The following is a 27,442-nucleotide window of genomic DNA, read 5'->3' as shown; positions in this document are numbered from 1 at the left end:
CTTTCCAGTGTATTGGTGTGCCACTCCTGCAGCACACACACACACACACACACACACACACACACACACACACACACACAAAAACACTCTTACAGCAAGCCCCAAGCCCTTGACATTCCTCCAGCTCAACCATTGAAATGTCTGCAGCAAGAGCTGTTTTTGCCTCCTCAATTACTACTGAGGCCCTGACGGGAGAAGAACCCGACATGTCACTTCAGATACTCTGCTAGGAGAAAGCCTGTCCAAACTACCTGGCTGGGAGAGGTTCCGTGTCAATGTAGAGCTGCGACAAGTACCGCAGGTATGAGTAGGAGTGTCAAAGGTAGCTTTAGGGACATCACAATTTGATGCTGGATGTGCTGTGATCTTGATTTGGGGAAACATCTGGGAATTTCCACCTGTAGAAACGCACTTGTCACATTTTTCTCTCACCTCTGACATCTCAGCTACGCTTCTGCTACAGCTCATGGGTTAGTAACTACAACTGAAATCATTTCCTGTTGGAGTGGAGGGGTGAAGAGTGGAAACACTGGTCAACGTAAATACACCTGAAATGGACAAAAAGTACCACTAAAAACCAGATAAAAGGTGCCGTAACATCAGTGAAACGTAAAAACAGGCTCCGCCAACTGTTAGTCTGTTCCACACTTACAAGTCGCGGAGTCAGTCTAAAAATAACAACAAAGTGTGAAATGGTTTCAGGCTTGCATATTGCTCTTGACTGTGAAACTGTACAAGGGCTCTGGTGACCTGCTTGTTGCAGAACAGAGCAGTTTAAAGTTGCATCCGAGCTTTTTTCTGTCCGAGTCTCGAAACACTCAACCCACTTTCGACCTGAGACGCCCGTCTTCTTCCTGTTATTCTTAATCTGCCTTCAGACCGTACATTAATGTATAATAATCCAACCGAAATACAAAGATGAAGTGGTTCTGGTTAAAAGCCAAGTGATTTACATTATAGAAAGATGCAGGTCAGGTAACCCTCTCAAAGTAAATTGAGTTGTAAAGTTGGCACGATAAACCTGCAGCACCAAGCAAGCCAAATTGCTGTTTGACTGCCAAGGTGGACTTTGCTTAATTTTCTTTTCTCTTTGTCACAACAGTTACTTATTCTTCAAATGTTACATGATTTGCTTATACTGACACTAAAAATTCAGTAAATTTAATTTCCTGGCAGAGAGATAACATCCATTTATTAAGCTTGAATGCCATCACTGATCAATATCCAACCTTTAACAACTAATGAGATACTACTTGATGCATCTTCAGCGGCTCAGTGAGGTGCTGTACTTAGAAAACTATCATTTTCTATTGAGCTAAATGCTAACATTCACACAGCTAACATAGTAACAGTGACTGTGCTAAGCTACCTATTTACTAGGTACTATCCTGCCATGCTTACTGTAGATTTGAATATTAAAAAGCTGGCACTTGCTAATTAGCACAAGCACAGTTGAGGCTGATAGGAACACCATAGTTTGCAGGCATTTAATGAGATGAATTTATTTTCATATGGTAAAAATGAAACATGCTAAGCGCTTATTCTATACTTATATATGATAAGACAAATGGTTAACTGTCTGCACTGAAACAGCACCTTTGCTATTCTATAAAGCATTCAAGCAGCAGTCCGTTCAAATCCTCACAGCACCAAATACAAATTCTGTCAAAGCCACTAAAGTCTTAGAGAGATAAAGTGATGCCCACTGGCCGATGTGCTGTGATGCACCGGCCACAGTGAGACCGATGTCTCACTCCCCTTTTGTCATGAATGGATGACTGTGATGATGTCTTTTGGACCAAATTTAAAGGCACAGTAAAGCATCAATTTTAGGTGCATAGCTCTAATGTAAGGGGCGCCGTTTAACCCAAATTCCTAACTTTTTCTACTTCTCCTTATCGGTGTTTAAGCCTAACCAGCAGCTGAAAGTAGAAAACAAAGCATAAAACACCAAGCTCCCAAATGGGGCACGAACCGCAGTCTGCTGACTGCCAAACTTGTGAGCTCCGTATTCCAAATGCAAACGTTGCCGCTCTTTAAAAGAGCAACATTGTCTGTCAGCACCCATATTATTAAGACACCACTGACAAAGACCCCTTGTCCACATCTCTGCAACACCAACAGGATCTGACAGAACAGCATTATCTGATGCTCTGAGTGGAGAAGACTTGAGGTTCACTGAACACTACAACACTGGCATGTGGCGGAGCTGGGATGGAACTTCAAAGCCCAGACATTTATGCCCAACCTGAGGGGTAGACTATGAAATAAAAGCAATGGGTTAGTGAGGTATGCTGTCCCTCAACACATAACCCAGTTTTATTTAGACTTTCAGTTTTACACGTAACATTAGGAAAGAACTGCAGCACCGAGACTCCACTGAGACGTACAATACATACATCAAGAATTAAGAATGTTTTTTTGCTGTGATCCGCTCTTGCATGTATTACAGTTTAACATAATATTTTTTTCATTTTCCTCATAACTCTCCATGACCTATTAGTCTGTGTTTAGCAGCACTTGATTGATCAATTTTGTGTGACAGAAGAGGTGCATCAGATTCCTGTTTTATGTGAGTGTGCACCGAACTGAAGAAGAACGTTTTACAAAGAAACTTTATAGCCAGTATCTGAGGTTGCAGAGCAAACTTGCTTCTTAGTACACCCCTCTGCTCTGCCACCTGAGCCACAGCCATCTATCTTATCTGAATCATGCTTTGCTTCTGCTATCATCATTCAGTGCTGGCACCTCACAGCCTGGCAAAATAAACTTGGAGGAGAACAACACGAGGCAAGGAGAAACAAAGACAGTTCAAATCTGTTGGACGTTAAGGCAGCCTGGAAGGCACTTCATCCTGCACATGCATGTTAGTGCAGCTGTGTCAAAAGAGCTTATGATTTAACTGTCTCACAAATTACATTATTGTAGTATTCATTGATGCATGTGGTACACATTTTAGCTAAATCACTATATGCGCAGCAGCTAAGACTGCAGCTAAATGCAGCTCAACAACATCGAATGTATCTGTGAGCTTTGAGGATTTTAATATGGCCGAAGTTGTTGTAATTCATCTTGTGATGGCCATGAATGTCCGTACCAATTTATTCAAGAGTTCTTGAGACATTTCAGTTCAAATCAAAGCTTCACTACAGGCCAAATAAAGGTAATTCCAGCCTTATATAACAACTAGACAATATATCATTTAATCCTCATTCAGACTTTGAGGTGGAGGTATATGGATGGATGGTTTTAGACAATTGAGATTTTCACTGGGCTGCACTGGAGGGCCATTGGGAACCAGAGACCAGGCGTATGCTAATAGGAACACAGTGCTAATCCATCACCCGTCTCTACAGAAATAATTAAGTCAAATTATAGACAACCCCCGCAACCGCACCTTAATCTCCCTCCAGATGGGGGCCCTGCCGTACAACAGGTGGCCTCTCCTCATATGAACCTGCATCCCACCACTGTTATTTGAATCCCTGCAAACAATGGTGGACCAGAGGAGCCAGACATCCACGAAATATGAGACGCGTACATAATTATGATGGAGCGAGCATACATGTGTGATATCTATTTCATAATTAACCACCTACTGTGACTCTGACACCTGTCTGTGTCTTTTGTCTGTGTTTCTAACAATGGGCTGAAAAGGGATGCAAAAAGCCAGTGCGTTCAAATGGCAGCCTTACATTGTCATAGTCCAGAAAGATGGAGTCGTCGTGCTCTGTTTTTAGGAGTCAAAAGAAGCAAACACAGTGCCTGCACTCAACATACTTAGTACTTTATTTGATTTTTCTAGTTTTTTTTATAAATTTTGCGGCTTGATAGGAACATAATGAGACATATTTTCACAGCTGTGGTGCATGTGGACATAAAACCTGGACAAAATGGTTTTAAAACCGAGGTTTAATTTAAAAAAATACAGAATATTATCGTAAATCGTTCAACTGACATTCAGCTGCAAACCTACCGCAGGTAAAACTGCACAAAGGTGACGAGCGCAACCTTCATTCCCCTGCCCGTGATAGTGTCTGCACAGCATGTTTACACATATCATCATACAGTAAACTCTACCTAATCAGTGTGCTTTTGCCCTCAGTCACAGAAGAACACAGAATTATACATCCATGTTGCAGCTGGGGATGATGAACTCTGATTGCTTTCCCCTCGTCCCTCTCCCGTGACTGCAAATTCATCACACCGACAAATCGCTCCCTGCATCCCACGTGGGTGTGAGTGCAATCAAACTGTAACGTGCACACAAGTCGACCCCAATCAGCACCCTGTTTTCGAATGCCACCCATTGATGTGATGGGTTGAAAACATAAGCAGGTCTGAAGCATCTCAATTCCTATTTGACGGTGGCTTCGGGCAAATTGTTACTCTGTGCCGGCAAGAGTGAAATCACATTAAAGGCCTGCGAGCGCACCGTACCCGCAGATAGGTAACTCACGGCACCGTCTCTCATCAGCTTTGCAAAGATTCAATTCAGCTTTGCTCCGCAAACATTTTCCGTGAAGTTCTCGCCCCGTTTGTCAAATACACTTAAATAAAGCAGCTGCTTTTTTTCACTTATTGATGTCATGAGTAGTGAAGGCCTTACTGGAGAACTGATTTCAGAGTAAACTGTCTCGCAGAGGGGTGGTGCTACAGAAACATGCACTGCTTCTGCCAATTCTTTCTAACGAGTAAAAACTTCAAACAAGCTTTTGAAAAACGTTTGCTTTCCAAATCCTAACACGTCCGCTGGGAAGGGTCAAGACGACTTCAGAAGATACGGATGTTTTAGCTGAAGTTGGTTAATGGGAGTGGAAAAACATCTGGCAGAAGGAGACAGACTTCCACAACCATTTACAGTGGAACTGTCGGGATATGTCAAAATCATTGTCTTTCATCCATGCGGGTGATTCAGCACTCGCACAAACCAAGCCCAGAAGTTGGATTGAGGGGACGAGTATTGTGCTACGTCCAGCAGACAGTCGTTAAGTACATTAATGAATGTCTGTTTCTATGGAGGGCCACAACTACCAAAATGAAAAATACATTTAGAAATAAATATATTCATCACTACATAAACTACTGTGCCAAAATGCCAAAATATGAAAATAAATGCTTATTTATGGTTTCTTTTCTTTGTATTACTCTTTTTTAGTCGTATAATTTCCCTCTTTATTTCTTGTTTTCTGTTTTTATTGACATATGCTTTTAGAGCCATTGGTTTATTTACCTTTATTTGGCTGTTTTGAGTCTCTGTACTCTTGAAGACATCAAGAAGTGAAGGTGCTTCTTAATTGCAATTTTATCTTGATGCCAAAGCCAACACCAGACATACGCTGTGCTGTGTTGCTGTCTCCATTTTTGATGAAAAAGCTCCAGCACATGCACTACACCTCATCTAAGAAGGAAAAAAACAACCTTTGTTTTCCTGTCAGTGTCTATTATCACAAAACTGAAGACTTTCATTTCATTTTCAGATAAGTGCTACCAGAAAATGACACCTTTTCTAATACAGTGATTGATGGCAGTGAAAAGCAGGCTGGCTCCCGTCAATGTCATAAGTAATTTTTGTTTCAAAATCGGAATTTCGGTTAGCTGCTTGTTTTCCAAAATAAATTCATGGCATTAAACAGAAAATAACAAATGTTCAACACTTTATTTAAAGCTGAAGCCATTCCAAGCTGATGTGAAGGACACAGTGTTGAACTGAAAGCAAGTTTGAAACTGTTTCTATGTCAGCTGGAAGAAAGCTGAGATTTTCAATATAAAGCTGAAAAATCATAGTGATTCACAGTGTTTGCAGTATTTTCACTTTCCTAAGAAAAAGAACGGAAATGGTGAGACCGTGCTTTGTAATGTCACTGAGCAAATACTCGCTGCTGGAAGAAAAATCATCACTCAGATTTTGATGATTGTTTGTTTTCACTTTGGCTGAGAGATCACGTGACTCCTTCATGAGCTGAGAAAATTGTCCGACCTCTTGAGCTCATTAAATCATCTCGCAGCCACTGGAGAAATGCATAAGCATTCCTTAAGATAAAATCAACCTTTTTTATTTCAGATCATTAGTGCCAATATCTTTACTTTTTCACAATGATAACTTGTCTAATTTGTCTAAGCATCTATACAATACCTATCATCTGAGATCTGAGAGAATAACAACATGTTTGGCTCTGTTGTTGCAAGTAGGCAGGAACTGAGGTCAAGGCTAAGGTCACTTCCTGTACATTCTGCTTGTGTGGCTTCAAAGGCTCCTCACTGTCTAACAATAGCTGTAGCTGCATGAAAGAGCCTCTTTTTATTTTTTTTCACACACATAAATACATTTGTTCCTCTTCGGGAGGTGCTACCAGGGCCAGGCCAGAGACCAGTGGAGGTGTTTTGTTAAATTTAGATTGTTTGCTCCTCTGCTGTGGAGACCCTGATTGCATTTCAACACAATCAATACTGGCATATTGGATCTGAGAGAGAGGGCAATAAGAGCCAATAAAGCTTTGAGGGGGCGCTCGGGCGTATTGTCTGTCAGGCAGGCAGGAAAACAGCAGAGGCCGCGTTAGAAGAAGCAATAAACAGGAAGCCTCGACAAAACTGTGCCGCGTGCAAACACAGCTAAACGCGAGACAACCCGACGTGGACCAAGACACAGAGGCTCTGAACAGATATGTCACCCAACAACATGTGTATATGTACAAAAACATACATATAGGAGCCTCAAACACCACCCACAGTCCCTATCTCAGATTCTATCTCTTCCCCTCATTTCCTCTCTTTTCAAGACGCTCACAGTCACTTGCTCATCTGATGACGCACACAGGTTCCCCACCCACATGCAGAATTAATATCTCAAAAATAAAACCCAAAGAGCCCCAGGATATGTTATTTTGCCATAGCACTGGGAAAAGTCTTGATAACAAGGCCTTTTAGAAAGCACAGTTATGACTGGAATCTCATAAATCTTCTGGGATTTTTAGATTAAAAAAAATCCAGATGCCTCTGCAGCTTTTTTAAACTTTAAAATGCCTCTCTAAATCTCACTTGCCATGGTACACCTGCTTCCATTTAGTTTTTTCTGTTATTCTCTGGCCCTCTGACCTCCCATTTAATTCGCTACCCTCCCATCTCCCACAATAAGAACTGCCAGCTGAGAAACCTGTAACACACTGAGTGAGCAGGCTCGAAAAATCTGATTCAAAACAGGTGCAGAATATTTTGGAGTGGGATGTGATATATATATATATATATATATATATATATATATATATATATATAGAGAGAGAGAGAGAGAGAGAGAGAGAGAGAGAGAAATAAAAGACACACACATCATGTACCTGAAGCTGATCTGGGTTAACTACAACAAAGCCTTCAAACACACGTAGCAGCCTGCACAGAGTATGCAGCATTACCAGAAAAGCTCATCTTAAACATACTGCTGAGCAGGGAGGGAGGGCGAGGGGTGGGGGAAGAAAGAGGAAGGAACCAGGCAGAAATCTGCGTTTCCTGTTGCTGAAAACTTTGTCAGCAGTTGCAGCTGTTTGAAGCTTAACGAATGGAACCTGCTGAGCTCCGGCTCTGTCACACGCGCCTAAAATGCTGCTCTGACATCTTTGTCTCAGCAAACGATGGCTTGGCATTTTGCTGCCTGAGTGGCTCGAAACAATACAAGCAGCACCCACTAAGTGTGCCACTTACTATGGATGGAGGAAGAGAGAAGACGCTGTGACACAAGCCTGAATTTGCACTGCTGGTTTGGCCGGCGGTTCATGGAAGATTCCACGATTTTCCACTAATCACGCTGAATACCTTCATCAGGAGCTCTCAGTGTGAGATAGACGAACTGTTCTTAAGGAGGTCCAGATTATAAATTCACTATTTTCCTAACATAATCACCACTTGCCCCTTTTGATTTCTCAGACCATCAGAAATACATTTCCGATTCAATTCACTTTGGGCTGCATCTAATTTACAATTTGGAGTTCAGCTGTACAGCCACACTCTGAGCACTGGGAATATAATGGAAATATAATGTAAAAACCAGATGACCGTGAATTCTGTCTTCAATGTCATTCTCCCCTCCAATAGCTGCGATTCAATTCCACCTCTCAAGCTGGGGAGCCAGGGGATAAATCCAGGCTCCCCCGCCATCCAAGGACTAATCTCCCCTCGGAAAGCCACTCCGGCATGCAGCGTTCCTGCTGACCTCTCCCACAGCTCTGTCTTATATCTGAGTGGAGTGACGGGAGGGAGCTACTCCTGTGTGTCACTCACCTGCCGCCACAGCTACAGCTCATATTAACAAGGGGACTCAGGGCTCCAGGGGTTTTGCATATAAATGATGTGTCTCATTCCCGAGATGATATCAAACGGTGTGTCTAGTCCTTTGTGTGTGTGTGTGTGTGCGTGTTATGGTCTTATGCCTGTTCACCAGTTTTGATTTCAAGGACGACATCTTTATTTCTCCAGTATTTCCCGACCACATGCCACAAAGCTGCAACATATTAAGCATGTTTTCAATCTTTCATTCCTCCTGATGTTTTTAACATTTCAAAAATCACATTTTGGGAAATAAGATTCGTGCCACGCATCCCTGAGTGTGTTCGCTTGTATTCACAGTCAAATGGCTCCTTTCCACGCCATCTAACGCGAGCTTTCTCTCAGTTCCCCGTGGGGTCATGATCTCAATATCAAACAGACTCTCTGTTTTTGTTTTTTTGCCAGGTCTTTCAGAGACGATTGAATGCTATCAGCAGAGTGACCGTGAAGCTGAATGCATGCTTTAAAATGATAAAGAAACATGAGGCAGCAGCAGCAACTCATCACGCTCCTGTTTAGTGCTGAGCTTTTATTACATAGAGCTTTCCACTGATTTACTCTTTCTTTCATCACCATTTTTCTGCAGTAGAAGGTGTTATTTTCATACATTTGGTAGCCAGTTAGTAGCCTGAGGGGCCATTGGGGCGGGAGTTGCAGAAAACTATGATCTAACACCGTGGCAAGCAATTACTATAAACATTATTCACAGAGCAGTAGTCATAGTAATGCAAACTCAACATCATGAGGGCATATGGCCTTACTCGAGAAGAGAGAGGTTAAAATAAAAGCGACACAGAGGCCGATGTCTTTGCCACAAGAAAGGTTTTGTCTTATGTCAGATTTGTTCACACAGACAGTGATAATGGTTTCTGAATCACCACTTGACTTTCACAGTGTTTTGTAGTGCTCTCCCCTCACAAGCAAAATGTTATAACATGTGGTGGGTGATGCTTACACGCCAGAACTGTAGGATGACCATATTAAAGATATCTACTCTCAATGATGTCACTGAGCGCCAAGAGTAGAAAAAACTGACTGAAACAGCTTTTAAGAGCAGCCTGAGGCCTGTGCTGCAGTTATAAGTACACTGTTACAACGGTGAATGCACAGTTTTTCTTCCCGTTGTCTCTGTGTGTATACAGCCTGTGGGCACTGAACCACCAACTACCTACTATTCAAACATGTTGTTTATGAGGGGCAACCAATCAGAAGCAACGCGGCCCATATGAGGAGGAAGCAAAAGTAAAACAACTTGTTTCAGACAGCTGTTTTAGTTCTAATGGGTAAACAAGGTGCATGTTGTTAATGCAAAGCTACTCTAGTAGGATAAAACTGTAGAGCTGTGAAACACAACGATAGGCCATATTTAATGAAATCACAGTACATATAAATCAGCTTTTATGTAAACTGTGACAGTAAAAGAACACCACAGCTGGAGATAAAGCAGATAAGCACAGGCCAGCACGATCTGAATTTGACTCTGAGTTTAAAGTTTCGGCTTCCGACATCAAAAGATAACAAGAGGAACGCTCACAGGGGGATCATTATAGGGTGCCACTTAAAAGTTACAGTAACACTGAGCTGAAACGGAGGTAAAAATGGCACGCACTTCTCGGGATTCTTGATTCTGCTGCTTTAAAAACGATCACAGTAAGGTACTGCGACAAAGAAGGTGAACTGAGGTCAAACAGGAAATAATAAATGACTCCTGGTTAAACACGTTGGTGGTTTTTTGTTCTATTTTAAAAGAGCAGTGCAGCACAGTTGCGGCTTTAATCGCTTATGACATAGGTGTCAAACTCTGGCCAAATTTGGCCCGCAGCCTAATTACATTTGGCCCGCGAAGCCATACCAAATGACTATTAGAGCTGGCCTACTGGTATTATACAGCTAATATATATATTGTTTAGTATAAAGCTTTGCTTGTTCCATATTCAGTTTTTCAGCAAAACGTGTTCGAGTCCATAAGAAAAGCTTCATTCTCATATCTGGAGGAAGATTTTTTTTTCAATAAATATTAATGTTAGCCCGCGACTTTGTTCCAGATTTGAATTTTGGCCCACTGTGTATTTGAGTTTGACAACCCTGGCTTATGAGTTCAAGTGTTTTGGCCACTTGTAACACTGAAGTCAACGTTTATCTCTTTTGTTTGTGCGTGAGTATCCAGCAGATGCGGTGCACATTGATTGTAATGGTCTCACTCTTCTGCTGATTAACAAGTGGCAGTCACATGCTACCGAACGCCGGAACGAGACAACAAAACCATGGAAGAGAAACCGACAAGCCGGCGATCGTAAACAAATGTTTTAAAGTGTTTCATGAAAAAAACATAATCAGTGCTTTTACTGCACAAGAGATACATTTGCAACACAAGATTGTTGTCTGTGTGTCTGTGGCTCAGGTGGAAGGTCGGGTTGTCCACTAATTGGAGGGTTGACGGTTTGATCTCCACATAGTCTGAGATGATGGATTGTTTTTTTCTTTTTAATTTGTTGCTGGCTTCACAAATCAATACATTACACAAACCAAGAATTATGGTCAGCATAAGGAGTTACGGTAAAACAGTAATTCACCAGTAATTGTATAAAAAGTGAAAGTATGTGCAAAATGCAGACGAGGTAATTGTCTGGAGAATTCATAGTGGGCCCAATGTGTCTCGCCCCTGCACGCTGTAGCCGCTGCCCAAAACAAACAGACATTTTCCTTTCATACTATCTGCTCTTTAGCCGTGGTTTGAACCTGACTCACCAGACATTCACATGTGAAAAAGACTACAGCATGCCTTGCAGGACCGGCGGGGCTGGTACATGCTTTGGTACAATACTGGGTTGGAATGAAACCCACATCAGAAAACTCCACAGGGTACCTTTTAAGAGCAGTAAAGACAGTTAATTTTAAGAGTCATAAGTGATTAATTAAGAAAAGTATGTGTAATTACCTAAAGATGTAGTGTAACAAATGTTCTGTTGGCGCTGACAATGTAAGTATCCATAGTTATGTCCCTGCCCCACAGCTCTACCACAGACTATTTTCATATTCATAATCTTTGACTCTGCCTTAAATATTTTACAGGTTTCCTGGAGAAAAGGCCAGACACATGAATCATTGCCTACACTTACATACATGCTACAAGGTAATTACAGCCATGAGTAACACACTAACCCTTCAGCCTGAAAATCTGCTGATGCATGAAGTGATTCAGACACTCGACCGTGCTCCCAGGATTATTTCTCAAATGCAATGTGTTCCTAGCTCAACTCGGCAGACACACACACATATATTTTAAGAGATGAACAAAGGCAGAAACATAGACAGAGGCGCACTGACAGTGACAGAGCGATAAGGCAAGACAAAACTGATTACAGTAAGTACCAACCCCCATCATTAAAGAGCATACTTGAAGATAATAATGTGGCCATGAACCAATGACAAACGCACGCAGTTCAACAAAAGGGAGGCACCCATCCACCTCCCGCTACCCCTTCAAGCCCCACCCTCATGTCAGGTCCCATATGACGGAGGATAGAAAGCCTCCCTGCCCCCCGGACGCCCACATTCCCCGGCTCCTTCATCCATCCAGTCCAGTCCGCCTGACAAACTAATGGAGACTAATCAACTGCCAGGACGAACACGTTGCACACTACATCTCCCTGCTTCCCGTACCATCCCCCCGCCTCCACTGCAACAACCGCCACCCCACCAAAACTCACCCCCCGCAATCATTTTAGCTATAACTGTCAGGGGCAGAAATAACAGAGTGATAGCTATATATAGCACCCTGACTCTCCGCTGGCCTAGTACATACACATACACACAAACGCACAGCCTTGTCCCTGCGCACATTCATTCCCCATTAGCTCACCTTAACCTTTATGACCTCCATTATGCGTGTGACCTTATTCTAATCCTAATTCTAGATATAATGTTGAATTAACCTTCACCTGAACGCTGGAGTCAGCGTCTGTCTATTCAGTAGCTACAGGTCGGCAGGTAAGTTTACACTTTGTAAATGAATGTCTTTTCCAGCAACACAGAAACCAGTGAGCTGAGTGTGTTTACACTCTGACAGTCTGACAGTTGGATTCTAATCATTGAAAGCACAATACCCATTTGCCTATGTTTTATCTGTTTTTAAAAGTATCACCCAGGTTATGACTAATAGCCTAATAATAATGTGGGATTAGTCTTCTAAACGGCCCGAGGTGTGTGTATGCTTCAGTGCGGTTTCTTTGTTTTGATTCTGCGGGCAAGCTGCAAAATGTCATGGGAGTGAACTGGAAGCAAAGCTGAGTCTTTGAAAAATGAAAAGTACGCCTTGCAGTTGAAGAAGAGGAGGGAGCTCTGCTTTTGGGGGGCATTAGCAAAATTACTTTCCTGTAACAACAGCATGAAGAATAATGGTTATGTTAGCATGCTTTGATTAGTATTGCACACTTAATTAGGACCAAAATCTTGTCCGTGTGCGTGCAGACTACTAATGCTGTCTCCTCAGATGACCATAACATATATATCAATATATGCATTTATATATGCATTTATATATGCATTGTGTGTGTGTGTGTGTGTGTGTGTGTGTGTGTGTGTGTGTGTGTGTGTGTGTGTGTGCCTACATGTTTGCACCAAGCACGCAAACAGAAGAACAAAGTGTGTAAAAATGAGTTTTTTAGCAGCCACCGTAACTAAGCACATATTTTCTTTATCTCGTGAGTCTGTGTGATTCATGCCAGCAAAATACACTTGCTGCAGTGGGAACTACCACAGAGGCAGTTTGGAGTGTAGTGGCATTGTGTCTGTGTGTCCTTCTGTCCTTCTGCCTGCCTGTGGACAGATTCTGTTAACACACTTTAAAGACCGGTTTAGTCTGACACCTGTGCCGTCATTTCCTGCACTTTAGACTCCCTATAATGTTTATCTTTATCTGATTTAACTTAGGTTAAGTTAAACCAGATAGGTCAAATATGGATGTGGTGTGAGTACTCTCGCCACAGCTGCAGCTGGTGTAATGTCATTGCTTAAAACTAGTTCAACTTAAAATACTCTACCTAGAATACTGTGCCGCTTACTTGAAATCCAAGCAGTTTTCACACAAATCATCTTATTAGTAGACGCTTCATAACAAAAGTGAAGATGTGTGCTCCTCACATGCATTAAAAAACATACAATGTAATAGCCAAACCATGAAGTTTGGTCTCTGCATCTCAGGAAACAGCACCAACCTTCATTTAGGACAGGAAGTAGAGGCGGGGGGATTTCTGCCTGAATCTATGTGAATATGTGGGCATCGGTATATGGATTCTACCCTGTAAAAACAAATGAATCATTTCCATATTTCTTTCCATGGCTCAAGCAGTCTCAGTTTGACTTTAGGCGTAATCTTCATCGTTAGCATGTCCACTTTCTTTCCAGCCCACCAGGCAGGTCGGAGAGCACAGACATTCAGGGCAGCTGAATCATTGTAAAATCACAGTAAAGCTGAAGAGAAACAGCTTTGTGACCTTGAACAAAAAAGTCCATCACCACAGCAGGCCACCTTTTACTTTGTTTGCATCCCCTGCTAGCAGCTTGGACCCTACCTCCCATAATTGATGGTCGCCAGCAGGAAGTTTGACATGGATTGGTCTGGAAAGTTCTATATCATTAGCATGACGTGAAAGCATGACTGACTAATTGTCAGAAAAGAAATTATAATGGATGTTGCTATACAGGGAACAAGCACTAATTAACACTGTCATTACAAGAAAATGCTGATGAAAATTACAGCTTTTATTCCACGAGTGATAGATTTCTTCTGTGCCTGAATATATTTTATTTATTACTGGCTGTTTGATATTGTACTATTTTTAGAAGGGGACTAGACAGATTAATTGTACTGGAGGTAAAGAAAATCACACATAGAGCACAGAATGGTGTATTTTGTTGCAGGTAATCCCTTGGAAAACGTGTGAGGCACGCTGATCCCTTACTATGCAGAGATATGATGCAGCAAAAGCCTTGAGCTAGTCATATAATTTCAGCTGTGCATGTGAAAGATTAGATTGTTATGGCCCAGCAGCACAAAAAAAACATTAACATATCAGTTACAATACACTGATCAATAGTAGTGATTGTTGCACAGAGATTTGTGTACCTCAGTGGTAAATATTGTGGGTTGCACTCTAGCTGTGGTTTCTGAAGTTAAAAGGATCGAAGGTTTTGTTGAACACATTTAAAAGAAGGTTGTCCGTCTTACCGTCTTTGCCGATGAGGAAGTCCAGGTAGCGGTATGTGTAGGCCATGCCCACCTTGGTCTCCACCTGTGGCCTCTTCAGGGTGGAGTAAATCTTCCCTGGACTGTTCTCCTCTGAAACTGGTTTCATCTTGCGTAACCCGCAGCCCATGGCTCCACAGTTTTTAGGTCACTCTTTACAAAGACCCTACAAAAAAATGGACAAAGTGCTTCTTTAGCTGAGCTAAAAAGTAGACATTGCATTGCAAAAAACAAAAACAATAAAAAGCATGATTTAAAATAGATTATAAAAATTTTTTTTTTAAAAACTAGCGAAGACTTATTCAAATTTAAAGTAGAGCTCTTAACAGCTGACAGGCTCTTGTGATCACTGGGGAACAATTAGCATTCCATTGTGATGTTTCTGTCACTCACAAGTTCATAATAATTCAAAGACTTACTCAAAGTAAGTCAAATAACTCAAAGACTCAAAGACTTCTGAGATATAAGTGTTCTGTTTTCCATCTTGCTAACCGAGCTACAGTTGCAAGAGAGGTTTATCTTTTGTTTTGTGCTATGGAAACAAATTGAACGGGAACTACGGATGGATTTTAAACTGCAACTTATTGCTTATTTGAAAAATTATAATAGCAAATTATGTGAACTGTAAAACTAACTGTAACCCCCCCCACCCCAAAAAAAAACCCAAAAAAACAACAACACCCGTGCACAGGATTTTGTGCACCAGTGGTCAAAAACAATAATATACAATAACAATATATAGCTACAAACCATAACTTGGCTTTCCAAGCTTTGCAAATGGCCAAAAGTACAATGTTGTCTCTTGCTACTATAATCAAAATGGGTATAATTTTGTTGTGTTTATATCTGCTGTGAGTTTCAATTGAGAGTTTTAATTCCTTGTTGACCACCCTATTAAATAAGGCTGTTTCCATTGATCGATTAATTTGCAGACGAGGTAACTGTTTTGATCAAATGAAATTAAAAAGTTGTTAAAGCTGCTCAACTTTTTTAAATTCCTCCAGATGTAAAAATGTCAGCAGATAAAAATAAAAGATGTGTAATTTGGTCTTTTTTTACTGAATGAAACAGGAAGGTCGGGGTTAAGTGTCGTATGGTAGTCCAGTTATTGACCTTTTTTGCTACATTAGATAAATTTGTAGTACGAATTTGATTTACTGCTCATTTTATGATTGTTTTTGTTTCATGTGTTTAAATGATCACACACGTTTGAATGGCCAATGCCAAACAAATGCAGACGATTCACTCTGGTGGTCACCCAAAAGAAGAAGACTACATCTGGGAAATTACAAAAAAGTTAAGATTTCACTGAGTACTAACCTCTTCACAGTAAAGAGGACAAAACCCTGGGTGCAGACCTACAGAAGTGAATAAAGCTGTCTAAATAACAAACAAATCTCCTAACCATATCAGTGCATATGTGATCACATTTTCCAGCTATGCATGTGAAAGGAGCATTAGTTTAAATTTCTATGACCGAGTAGGACAAAATCACTTTAATGGATCTGTTACAATGCACGGACCAATAGCAGTGATTACTGCGCAGAGGTTTGTGTATCTCATTGGTAAATATTGTGGATTACGTTGTGGATTTTTGGCAAACCTAAGTAAGTGGTCAGGTACAGTCTCACAGGTCCTCAACGAGCCAGGGTTTAAAATAAAGCTGTTTAAATAACAAATGGACTTTCTAACCATGTCAGTGTGAAGAATGTGTAGTTCTTGTGCATCACTGATTCTTTATTCTAATTTTAGGTGATAATTATTTATCTGTAGTGAATGCCTAGTGTGTGGCCATTCTATATGATATAGCTTTACTATTTCATGAAATAGTCAAATGTCACAGTTTCAACATTAAAAAAATGTTTGTGAATAACAAACAGCTTTATGAGATTTGCAAATCACTGCATTCAGTTTATATTAACATTTTACACAGGATCTCAACTGTTTAGAAACAGATAATGGAAAACCTCCATTGTAGTACTAGTACCTGATGCAAGGACCAGACATGCACATGGACATGTATACACACGCGCAGGAAAGCAAAGATTCTTCAGAAGGAAAACTAATAAAGGACAGCGTGTTTGGTAAACCTCTGTACATTAACATGAATAAATATTCTTAAAACCTGATTCCTAGGGAGGCCAAATTAGCAACAACCAGGGAGTGAGAGGCCTTAAAGGGCCAGTACTACAGATGCCACCGTGTCCCAAATGCTTTGTGCCAGCACCACTGCCTCTCTCCAGTGGCTTCATCTGGGAATAGGTGACATTTCATTGTGTTCCACTGATTAAACTCAAGAATGGATGGATGGATGGACAGATGGATAGATGGATGGCAGTGGCGCCCTCTTATTCCACCTTGCCTAATGAAGATTCCTCTCTATTACTTCATTATTCTCTGTACTAATTACAGCACATCGAAGGGGTTTGGCAGAATCGGAGTTGACCGTTGCTTCAGAGACGACAGGACAGGAAGTGAGGAGGGGCACGGGGGTTCCGACGTAGGAAGGAGTGGGAGGCAAAAAAAGGAACCAGCTGCAGACGGGGCTCTGTTAATGAGGTGAACGGCAAGAATGAAAAGGTGAGAATCAATCAAGGCAGAAAGAGGAAACAGGGGTGGCCGGGTTGGAGATTGTTCGCATAAAAGGGGTTTGGGTGGTGGGGGGGCAGCGGGTAATGCATGGCAAGTAGAGTCCAGAGAAAAAAAGAGAGCGTGCAATTAAAGTCGGCTGAATAGAAAAAGGATGATCAGCATACAAGATGGAAACAGGGAGAGAGAAAGAGTGAGATTCATCACGGCTGTCGTGCCAGTGTTTCCAGTGGCACCGACATGGACGTCTTTGTTGGGCTTTATGAATCTCAACGTGTATAACAGTCATATTTCTCCAGGCCTTGTAATAGCGCTCAGAAATGGACCACAAGCTGATGGATTTAAAGCTAATACCAGAACACAAGCACACAGCTACCAACCCAGCAAAAACGCACTGCAAAGACGCTAAGGATGACTTCACTGGATCCCTGAACGCCTACGTTTGCTTGAAAAGTGAAAGGACACTTCTTTTTCCTCGATACTTTTGCAAACATGTCAGATGTCCAGCAGATTTAGACCCCAAACTGTCCAGCTCTAAAGAAATGGTGCTAACCAGCTAACCTAACACGCAAGAACAAAAGGTTGAGAAAAGATCCCCATGCAACACATAATGAGTACAAAATGTGTATGAAAGTAGATAAATAGCATGAACAGGTTTTTACAAACTGCTGTGATAATGTTACTAATGTAGACATTTTTACACCTGTGATCAAGAGGAATGCACAGAGGGTGATGTTAGTGAATGGTTGAAATTATACTGAATTGACTCTCTTTTAATATCCTGAAAATATTGCATTTTACTCTCAACCAGATTTAGACATAAAGGTGAAATCTTTAGAAACTGGTCAATCAGCTTTAGCCCAGAAAACAGTATCCATGTTTGAGGGGGGGTTGTCCTCTTGTTTTGTACAGTGAAAGCTTCAGAAGCCTTCTAAATAGTTGCAGCATGTTTCTTATGTACTGAGGCATTATCTGTTTCCCACTCAGCACGTGCCAAGCAGGACTAGTGTCTTGCTTCCGTTTCAAGAACACAAAAGCCAAGCACAATCTGCAGAAGATGGCACAGTCAAAGTCTCTAAAAGTGCTTCAGTCTCCCCTTAAATTGTCACTCAGGACTGCACTACACAGTGCTACAGTTCATCGCGCAGCATCACAAATGACTCTGCCATCAAAGAAAACAAAGTTTAAAAAAAGAGAAAAGATCTTTTTTCCCAAGTGTTGGATTCCTACTGTTGCCTACAGTTACTTGTAAATAGCTTTTATCATTTCTCCCTCTACCCTGGAGAGAGAAGGAACAACAAGAGGGAAGGCGAGGCTCTGTCATGTAGTCTACACGAGATGGAGAAGAAGTAGTCAGAACAATGGGATGTGGAGGAAAGGGGATGGGTTGTGGGGGGTTGTGGGAGGGGTGTTAGAGGAAAACAAAGTAAAAATTGGAGGAACTCGTATTTGCATAGCTCCTTGAGCCCAGAGAGGAGGCAATGTGAGGTGAAGCCAAATGGGAGTATTTTTAGAGTTGAACCGATGGAGGAAATGTGACTTATTTATAATTTTTGAGGCACTTTCTTGCCAGGAAACTCTCATCTGAGGTTGAAGCTCTGGCCAGTTGTAGCACTGAAATTGCCCCCCCTCTGAAACAGAGAGTTAGGGATGCTTTACAGGGCTGACAGATACTGGGTAGTTATGGGAAAGGAAAAAAAAGACAGGAAGAGGGCCATTGATTTCCCTTTTGCTGAATTAGCAACGATCCTTTTGCCATTTTGCTCCATCTTTTTTCTCTTGCTAATGGCATTTTGAGGTTTTATTTGATAAGAGGTTTTATTCGATAAGATTCCCTTCTCATAAGCCAAGATTGACATTCAGATGCTTTGTTGTGGCTGTGATGCACTTAGTTTTGGCCCTTACAACAAAAACATCCCATAGCACTTTGTATTGTGCTGAATGCGATAGACAACATGAGGGGAGACGTTTCCCTTGTCCTGCTGCTTTTTTTCCCCATCTGTCAATCAACAACAATGATTCAGTCCAAAGGTCTGCCTTTCTTTCTGTGCTCCCATTGATCCCTTGAGTTCATCGCCTGTTGTCTCTTAGGATTTGGCACATTATTAGACCTAAACAAATTGATTTTCAGACACTTAAGGGCTGGAAATCTCCACAGATATATTATCACCAGGCACATATTATTATTTTTTTATGACTGTAAATTTAGCATTTGATTATTGCACATTGTTGTTATTATTATTATTATTATTAAATTATTATTAGTAGTAGTATTATTTACTTATTGAAATAGTAAGGATTCTGAAAAGCTAAACATCTGGCCACCAAATGAAAGTCTACAGCCATGAACTTCACTGTTCTTTTAGCTTTGTTTTGGTCTCTCTCAAAAGTCAATTCTACTTGCTTACTGTCGTAGGGTAAGGACCCCACAGTATTAGAAGGAGAACCTACAGTAAATGACAAAGCACTGGGAAGAAAGCACTTGGTTGGCTGAAAGAGCATGGAATAAGAAGCATAGAGAAGGCAGAAACACCAACAAACAAGCCAAACACAAAGCAAGACAAAACAACACAGACAAAAGTTAAACACATTAGAAGAGAGAGCAGAAAAGCAGCCTCAGTCTGTGGTAGCAAAATTCAGGAATGGATTACGGTGGCCTAATGTAGAGAGGATGTTTGTCTCCCAAACTGATAGTTGAGCTCACAGAAGAGGCGCCTCACAGCTGAAGGCACAAGAAAGTTGCCGTCCGAGAGCATTTAAGTATAATATGAGGTTTTTGAGATATGATGGGACCTGATCATTCAGAACTTCAGCAGAAGGATTTTAAACTATAAACTGCATTTACGAAGCATTCATTGAAGAGTAGCCCGTAGACTGGGTATGTCTTTGTTGGCGTACTCTCGCTGCAGAGTGAACTAAAAATGGATAACACGCTAAAAGGTGGAGTTTAAAATCTTTTACTTATGAAAACAGCCTCACTTTCTACCAAATTCTAATTGTTATCCTTGTATGTGTCTTGGATTTGGTACTGTGTATGGTTGGTAATTGAGAACATTATGGAACAATTGAAAATCTTCTATCTGTAAAACCAAAACAATGAAATAGTCTAAAAGGTGCCCAGAAAGCCTCCTGAAATGTACAAAGACAATAAGTCTTTGTAAATTTGTCAATACATCCAACAGCCTTCAGAATATGAACATTATTAATCTTCTGTTAATGAAAATATTGGATTGAGAAGCTTTACATTCCAGTTTCATAATTAGGAAATTGCACATCAGTGTGGAAGATGATCGCACAAAACCCCGTCTTCAGCTTACAGGCTTCACAATACCAAATGAGTTACTTAATGCTGTCTGACGGAGACCTTCCCCACATTACAGGACCGTGTTACAAGGCTTTGATAGTAACATTGCTGAGATCAAACCCAGAAGCATGGGAAGCTTCAGAGTGGATTAATGCAAGAAGACATTAATTAGGACACTGTGTTCGTGTGTTCTTCCCTGTGTAGTCTCCCTTTTAAGCCTACTCTCTTCTTTTCTCACTCTCTCTCTCGCTTTGTCTCTCTCACCCTCTTTGGCTTCTTCTGACTTTTGATCTTTTACAATCTGACAAGTAAAGGGGCGCTTGACTGTGTATGGTGATGGGTACTGCTGATCCAGTATCATCCATGGGTATTGTGAGGAGTACTGCCAAGAGCTCTACAAGGCTGAGTGGTTAGAGAGACCGCCATGAAAATGAGCGGACAAGACCGGCCTCACATGAGGAAAAACAGCACTGGTTGTTGGCCGAAATGCATTGAGTGACTCATGTCTATGCTTTCTTGACAATCAACCCCTCGTAATGACTTATTTTGAGAAAAATGCATTTGCTTGTTGTCCAAAAAGTCCAGAAAACAGTGTTGGAACAAACCAATGTGGAAGTGCAGCCCCTTGAATGGCCGCTTAAGGCTGGTTCCAATCTCCTGTGACAAAATGCCCAACTTTACAAGAGAAATGAATACTTTGTTAGCCTGTTTCTCTGTCTTTCTGCCATACACTATGCTAACACCAGCATCTCTGATCCAATTAAATGATTTACCGCTTTACCTGAACATGCTCAACTGTCAACTTTGTCTTCAGGCTGGAAATGAATAAGCTATATGATGTGTCTCTGTCTCTTATCCTCAGACACTCTCTATATCCAAGTTGTTGAGCCTAAAAACTAATAACTTGTAGTTCTTGCTAACATTATCTTAACTTTGCACTGCACACTTTTATTAAAATATGGTTGCTTGTGGCTTTAAAAACATATTGTGATGGATATACTCTTGAACACTTAAATGGCGGTGACTCTGTTAGGTGGAAGCAAAAAGAAGGTGAGTACGGCTCAGTGGGTGTGACATCTTTAAGCTAAACAAAGAGACTTTTGCTCAACTACCAACAACTGCTTTTGTCATAATTTCAGCGTGGTTTTGCACAAGTGGTTGACTTTCACGAGTCGCCTTTTTGTTCTCTCTTTATAAAAAAACAAAGTTGTACGTTTGAAGTGACGATTAATTTTGTCCAATTTTTAGCTGAGACTGCACCTGGACCCCATTTATAATTATATCATCATGTATAAACAGTGAATACCATAGAATAATAACTGCTGGATGGTTAAATTTCACTCACCTTTAGTTGGTGATCTGTTAAAAAACTGATGACATACACTCTCAGCACACTGACTTAAGTCACTGCCAGTCTTTGGTATATTTGGGAAAACCCCTTTACCATATGCTGCCACGTGTACTTGTTACCATGGTTACCGCATTAACCATACTTCCGGGCTAGACTACATATTTGAATAATGATTTTGTAACAGTTCACCATCAGCAGATTCACATTTGCCATCATGCTACTGCTGAAAAATCTCACAATCCTGCAGTTTCTCTGCATTACTTTTATACAACAGTCTTATGTGACTCATGAGTTTACTAGCTAGGCCAAAACCCTTCCTGACCCTCTCTGACCCTGGCTCTAGTCTCCACCAGTGACTGGCTGGCATCGGTCTAAATGAACTAGTCGAAACTGGTAACATTGATTGAACTAAACAACTTAGTTGTGAAAGCACCAGTTGCCTAAATTTAACATGACTTTCACGAGTGTTTTTTGGGGAACAGACTCTTACAAAAAGCCTTGTTCATGGAGAGATCACCAGATTAGCGACTGATTTTTCCAATAACTCTGCCTCAAAAACGTCCTTCACTAACCCTCTGAGTTTCTGTCTCATTTCTGCTGCTTCGGGTGACAGCATGAGCTAAATGCCAGAGAAGGTTTGCACACTTTTGTTGGAAATCCCCTACTCTTCCCTTTCTTTCCTCTTTTGCCCTTGCCACCCTGAATCTTCAACTGTGGGAAAACAGAGAGGATGGAAAAGAAGAAAGAAAAAAGACAATGGACACTCAGGCAGGATGTTAACGCTGTGACCTTTTGTAATGACACGGTCCTTTCAAGAGAACGACCTACACTAAGTGCGTTTACATGCACTAAGTAACCAGGTTATTCAGAGAATCAGGTTAAAAGCGTTTACATCCCCTGTAGTATCATGGTTATGGTAGATATGTGTTCATTCTGTGCCTTAGAAACCAGATTGTGTGTTCAGTGAAAGTGTACAGTAACAGTAAATTTTGCTTCCCGTTTTTGTCTTTTTATCATGTTCCAGAGCCCACGTAAAGCACAGCAAGAGACAGACAGGCTGAAAGCTAGAACTAGGCTCTGCTGCAATGTTCAGCTTTCAAAATACTTCCTTAGATGTATATAGAGCACTATACAAGGTGGACTTGCATGCATCACTTATTTTAAGCTGTGTTTCCTTTTCCATAGTGTGTATATAAAAGCCGCACATAGCCACCATAGTGGCACAGATTCCTTGTTGACTCTACATACTAAAGCCTCGTTTCATTTCTGCCGTGCTGGCTTGTTTTTATTATATTGACCAGAAAGGGTAGTGCTAACGCTAGCAACTAGATCGATGAACTACATGTATACATTTCGACACTCACTGACACTGAAGCACTTTGGATGGGCGGCACCACACATTAAGGCATAAAACGTAACCAATTATTTTACTTAAATATGAACCAGAAGATACAAAAACGGTTGAGAGGCCAGGTTTAGCGATCTGAATTGGTGGATGATGAGGCCTAGCAGACAGCACTGAGCCACAGTCAACACACACAGTCTCAGCACACATCTCAGTCACCACAATCATGGCCCCTCCTACTTAAAAGCCGTTACAAAATCCAAATGGGTGAATTTATTATTATTTTTAAACATAAAAATATTAACCAATTATGAGGCAGAGGAGAAAATTCACATGGAATCCAAAGACGCGTTTCTGTAACAGGCTGTAAACATGCTTTTCATGCTGTAAAGTTGGGTATTTTAAAATGGTGGGATTGACTCGCTTTTGGAGCAAGCCTCAAGTGGCTGATCAAGGAACTGCAGTTTTTGGGATTTTAGTATGACCACAAAAGTTGATACTTGCTCTTTCACTGTTTGCAAAGTCACAATGTCGTTATTGGTATATTATGAAAGGTCTTATCATCATCCATCTTTAAACGTGTTTTGGGAATCATGCATGAAAACAAGCAGAGAAAAACACAATCTGGCTCGCAAGCAAGCATCTCAGTGTCTTTCAGCCTATGTTAGTAAAAGCGGCCGTGGATCAGGGGGTTGGGAATCGCATCTGTAACCGGAAGGTCACCGGTTCGATCCCTGGGCTCTCTGTCCTGGTCGTTGTGTCCTTGGGCAAGACACTTTACCCTACTTGCTACTGGTGTTGGCCAGAGGGGCCGATGGCGCGATATGGCAGCCTCGCTTCTGTCAGTCTGCCCCAGGGCAGCTGTGGCTACAACCGTCCAGTGTGTGAATGTGAGAGTGAATGAATAGTGGCATTGTAAAGCGCTTTGGGCGCCTTGAAAAGCGCTATATAAATCCAATCCATTATTATTATTCATTATTATGTTAGTAAAAGCAGAACTGGATCATAGCAAGCATAAAAATGAACATTGAAAAGTTGGATCATAATGCACGAGTTGATATTTTTGCTGATCGTTGATATTTATGTTCACCATGATACTGGGTATCTGACTTTGAGATAAATGAGTATGTTTTAGTACTGATTATGTTCATTCTTTGGTCAGTAATTCTTTTACTGTAGTTCTCTTAAAGCACCAACAGTAGTAACATCTTGCCCAGCATCTGAGGGAAATTCCTTTTTTTTACTGCATTATGTAGCTACATTTCAGCTATGAATGCTGTAGTTACATTTGAATGAGTTTAGATAACATTAAACTGGCACCCTATGGCGGACCTGCAATCTACAATATATATTGCATTCAGAGGAAAGTTCTGTTATATCCCCAGAAACATCTGGGTTATTTTCCCATAAATTCTAAATTATTCTGGGTAAAACTGCACAGCTTGACAGAGAAGGTGAGTTATATTATTGTACATTATTAAAAACAGTTTTAGGGAACACTGGTGACTACTACGGATGTAGATAATCACAAGTTACCATCATGAAGGTGCATTACATTTATTTGCGGCTGCATTTCTAATTAGTAATTGGTAAAAACAGTGATGGAAATCGTCAGTACTGAACTAAGGAGATGCTGCAGTGTGTTACAATAGCTGCAGAAGATAGAACAAACTGGTTTCAAAAATTAAACTGATTAAAGTGATGAGTAACATTCAGAGAACACTGAATCTTACAAAAAAGCTTCAAATTGGAAATGTTTCCAAATCAAACCTTTACTTACTCTCAAAAAGATGGCCATGGTTACTAAAAGAGACATTTTACTTCTTCCAACTAATTGAATTTATATTTCCTGTGAATGCCCAAGGACGATACATAATGGCAAGTGCGCGGCACAAAGTAAAAATGGAAGATAGAGGGTAACAGGTTTAGGCAGAGAAAATCATCAAATAAGCAACGCGGTCTAGCCAAGAATCTCAGCCGTTTCAAGGCCCATAGCATCTATGTGGTTTACTACAGCCTTGGCCAACCTCTCCTTATGGTCTCAAGGCCCGGTTACAGCCCATCCACACACACACACACACACATATCCCCACAAACACATTCATCGAGGGAGCTATTGCCATGGGAACCAACCCCTCTATGACTATTCCCTTCTCAGGAGAAGAATAGGCACCAATCTGTCCCAACCTCTCGCTTTTTTTATTGTCAGATTCTCTCTTTCTTCTCTTGTTGTGGCTGCTATAAGCTCTCAGCCCACCTCATCACCTGGACTGATTCCCTGTTTCCTGGTCTCCTCTTTCCACCTGTTTCCCTCCTCTCCTCCCACATGTTTTTGACAGTCATGAGTTTGATTTGTCATGTATAATCTATCCACAGTGGTATTTGTACATTTCTCACAAGTGAAAAGCAAAACATTATTTCAAGTCAACCTGCACAAAAACCTGCGCTGTAGCCAAAGAAACATGGTGAAAGAAAGCTTGTCATTTCAAGAAAAACGAGAGAAGAATATCCTGTTAAACAGAGAAAACTTGCTGGTTGCCCCCTAAAACACGGAGGGGTTTGAAGAGATTTCCCGTGAGTGACTCATTGCTTTCTGTGAACTTGCTCCAGGCAGGTCATTTTTTATTAAAGCCAGCCGGAGCTAAGTTCTGAGATTTTCAGACACCCTATCGACATGTCCGTGTTGGACATTAACCAATCAATACTGCTGCAATTTTCTTGACCACCCATTACAACAGAAGTCAATTTGCCTTATAGAAATATCAAGAGGGGTGTTGTTTTCTTTTTCTGTGCTTTGAGGGTAAGCTGCTACACAACTGGCTGAACACTGGCTCTCTGGTGTTTGCCGTCTTGCCTGGAGGATTTATCCTAATATGCTGTCTCAGGTCTAGAAAAAAGCCAGAGGCTTGAATAACTTTGTATCTTCAAAAGCACGATCACTGTCATATTGCAGCCGAGTGAGGGAAAATAATCTTTGCCCAAAATCTTGTAACCGAGCATTTCAGACAGAAAGGATATGAGCTCCAACAAAGGCTGTCAGGAGCAGTCAGGATGGCCAGCCTAGTCTCATTCCTGGTGCACCAGTTAGCCTTGCTCATTTACAGAAAAAAGGAGTTCTTTGGTGTCAGAGCTTAATGCACCTGGTTAAGGCTTGAGTGAGGCAGTTCTGTCACTCTAAACTCATCATTTCAGTGCATTTTTCAGTGCACAGGTGTGCTTTCCTAAATCTAACCAAACAATTTAGTTCCAAATCCTAACTTAGCCTGGCGTAAAATTAAAAACAAAAAACAGCATAAAGAAAAGCAGTACAAAACACTGAAATCCCTCACTGACAAACCTACCACCACCATGCCTCTTCATCTCTTAGTGGCCAATATTATCGCTGCTGATGCATCAGGGCAATGAGGCCTAAGAACACCATTTGCATAATGCAGAGATGCGGGTAGTTTCTGTTTAAACAGTGTTATATTACAGCTGGGGATGAGAATACACTGGGATGACTTCCTGACCCTGTGAATACCCTGATAGAGAGTCGGTGACATTGTACCTCCAAAACAGTTTTGTCTGATAATCGCCTGCCTTCCAAGCACAAAGGGGGTGTTTCAGAAGTCGAGCATTTAGTCTGGATAGCGATTGTTTTTTTATTTTTTATTTCAAAAACTGATCGGATTGTACCATTCCTCTGTCTGACTTCCTGCCCTCGTCATAAGCTCTATGCAGCATGACGAAGCTTCCATCAAAAATAACCTTGGTGCTTAGTATAAGTGATGCAGAGCAAAGAAGCGCTTGTGGGATGTTTCTGAAATGCGCTGCGGTGCATCTAGTGGAATCACAAGGATTGGCTCAGTGGACTCAATTAGTTCCGGCGGTCGTGTCGTAGCCAAAACAGGACGCAGACACCTGCAGTGTGATTCAATCATGAGGACTTCAAAACCTCCTGCCTTATCTAGCAGCACATGATGTTTACTGTTTAATCATTCAATTAAAATTATGCCAATTATGAATTCTTGTTTAACAAATGACATCAGTTTGAGTCCTAAATACGCATTGTCATGGAAATTTCTGCAATTATACATTAAATATCCCCTAGTATCCATTTTCTCCTTCTGAATGCATATAATATTGATATTAAGGTTGTTAGTCACCCTCAAGCATAGCGAATATTTACTGTTTTTCATAATCCAAATCCAATTGTACAGATAGATAGATAGATAGATAGATAGATAGATAGATAGATAGATAGATAGATAGATAGATAGATAGATAGATAGATAGATAGATAGATAGATAGAT

General features: G+C 41.1%; 1 protein-coding gene across 1 annotated transcript in view; it reads right to left on the bottom strand.

The window, feature by feature from the left end:
• Positions 1–27,442, bottom strand: part of rftn1b (raftlin, lipid raft linker 1b) — a 121,447-nt gene that overhangs the window by 88,678 nt on the left and 5,327 nt on the right. The window contains exon 2 of the mRNA XM_005744026.1: positions 14,543–14,726. Within this exon, the coding sequence (XP_005744083.1) occupies positions 14,543–14,690 (148 nt within the window). The 5' untranslated portion in view covers positions 14,691–14,726. The remainder of the gene's footprint in view (positions 1–14,542; positions 14,727–27,442) is intronic.

This window comes from Pundamilia nyererei, unplaced genomic scaffold, assembly GCF_000239375.1.
Source record: "Pundamilia nyererei isolate P.nyererei 1_Seehausen unplaced genomic scaffold, PunNye1.0 scaffold00138, whole genome shotgun sequence".
Taxonomy (NCBI): Eukaryota; Metazoa; Chordata; class Actinopteri; order Cichliformes; family Cichlidae; genus Pundamilia; species Pundamilia nyererei.
The sequence above is the reverse complement of the archived record's forward strand: the minus strand, read 5'-3'. Positions and strand labels throughout refer to the sequence as shown.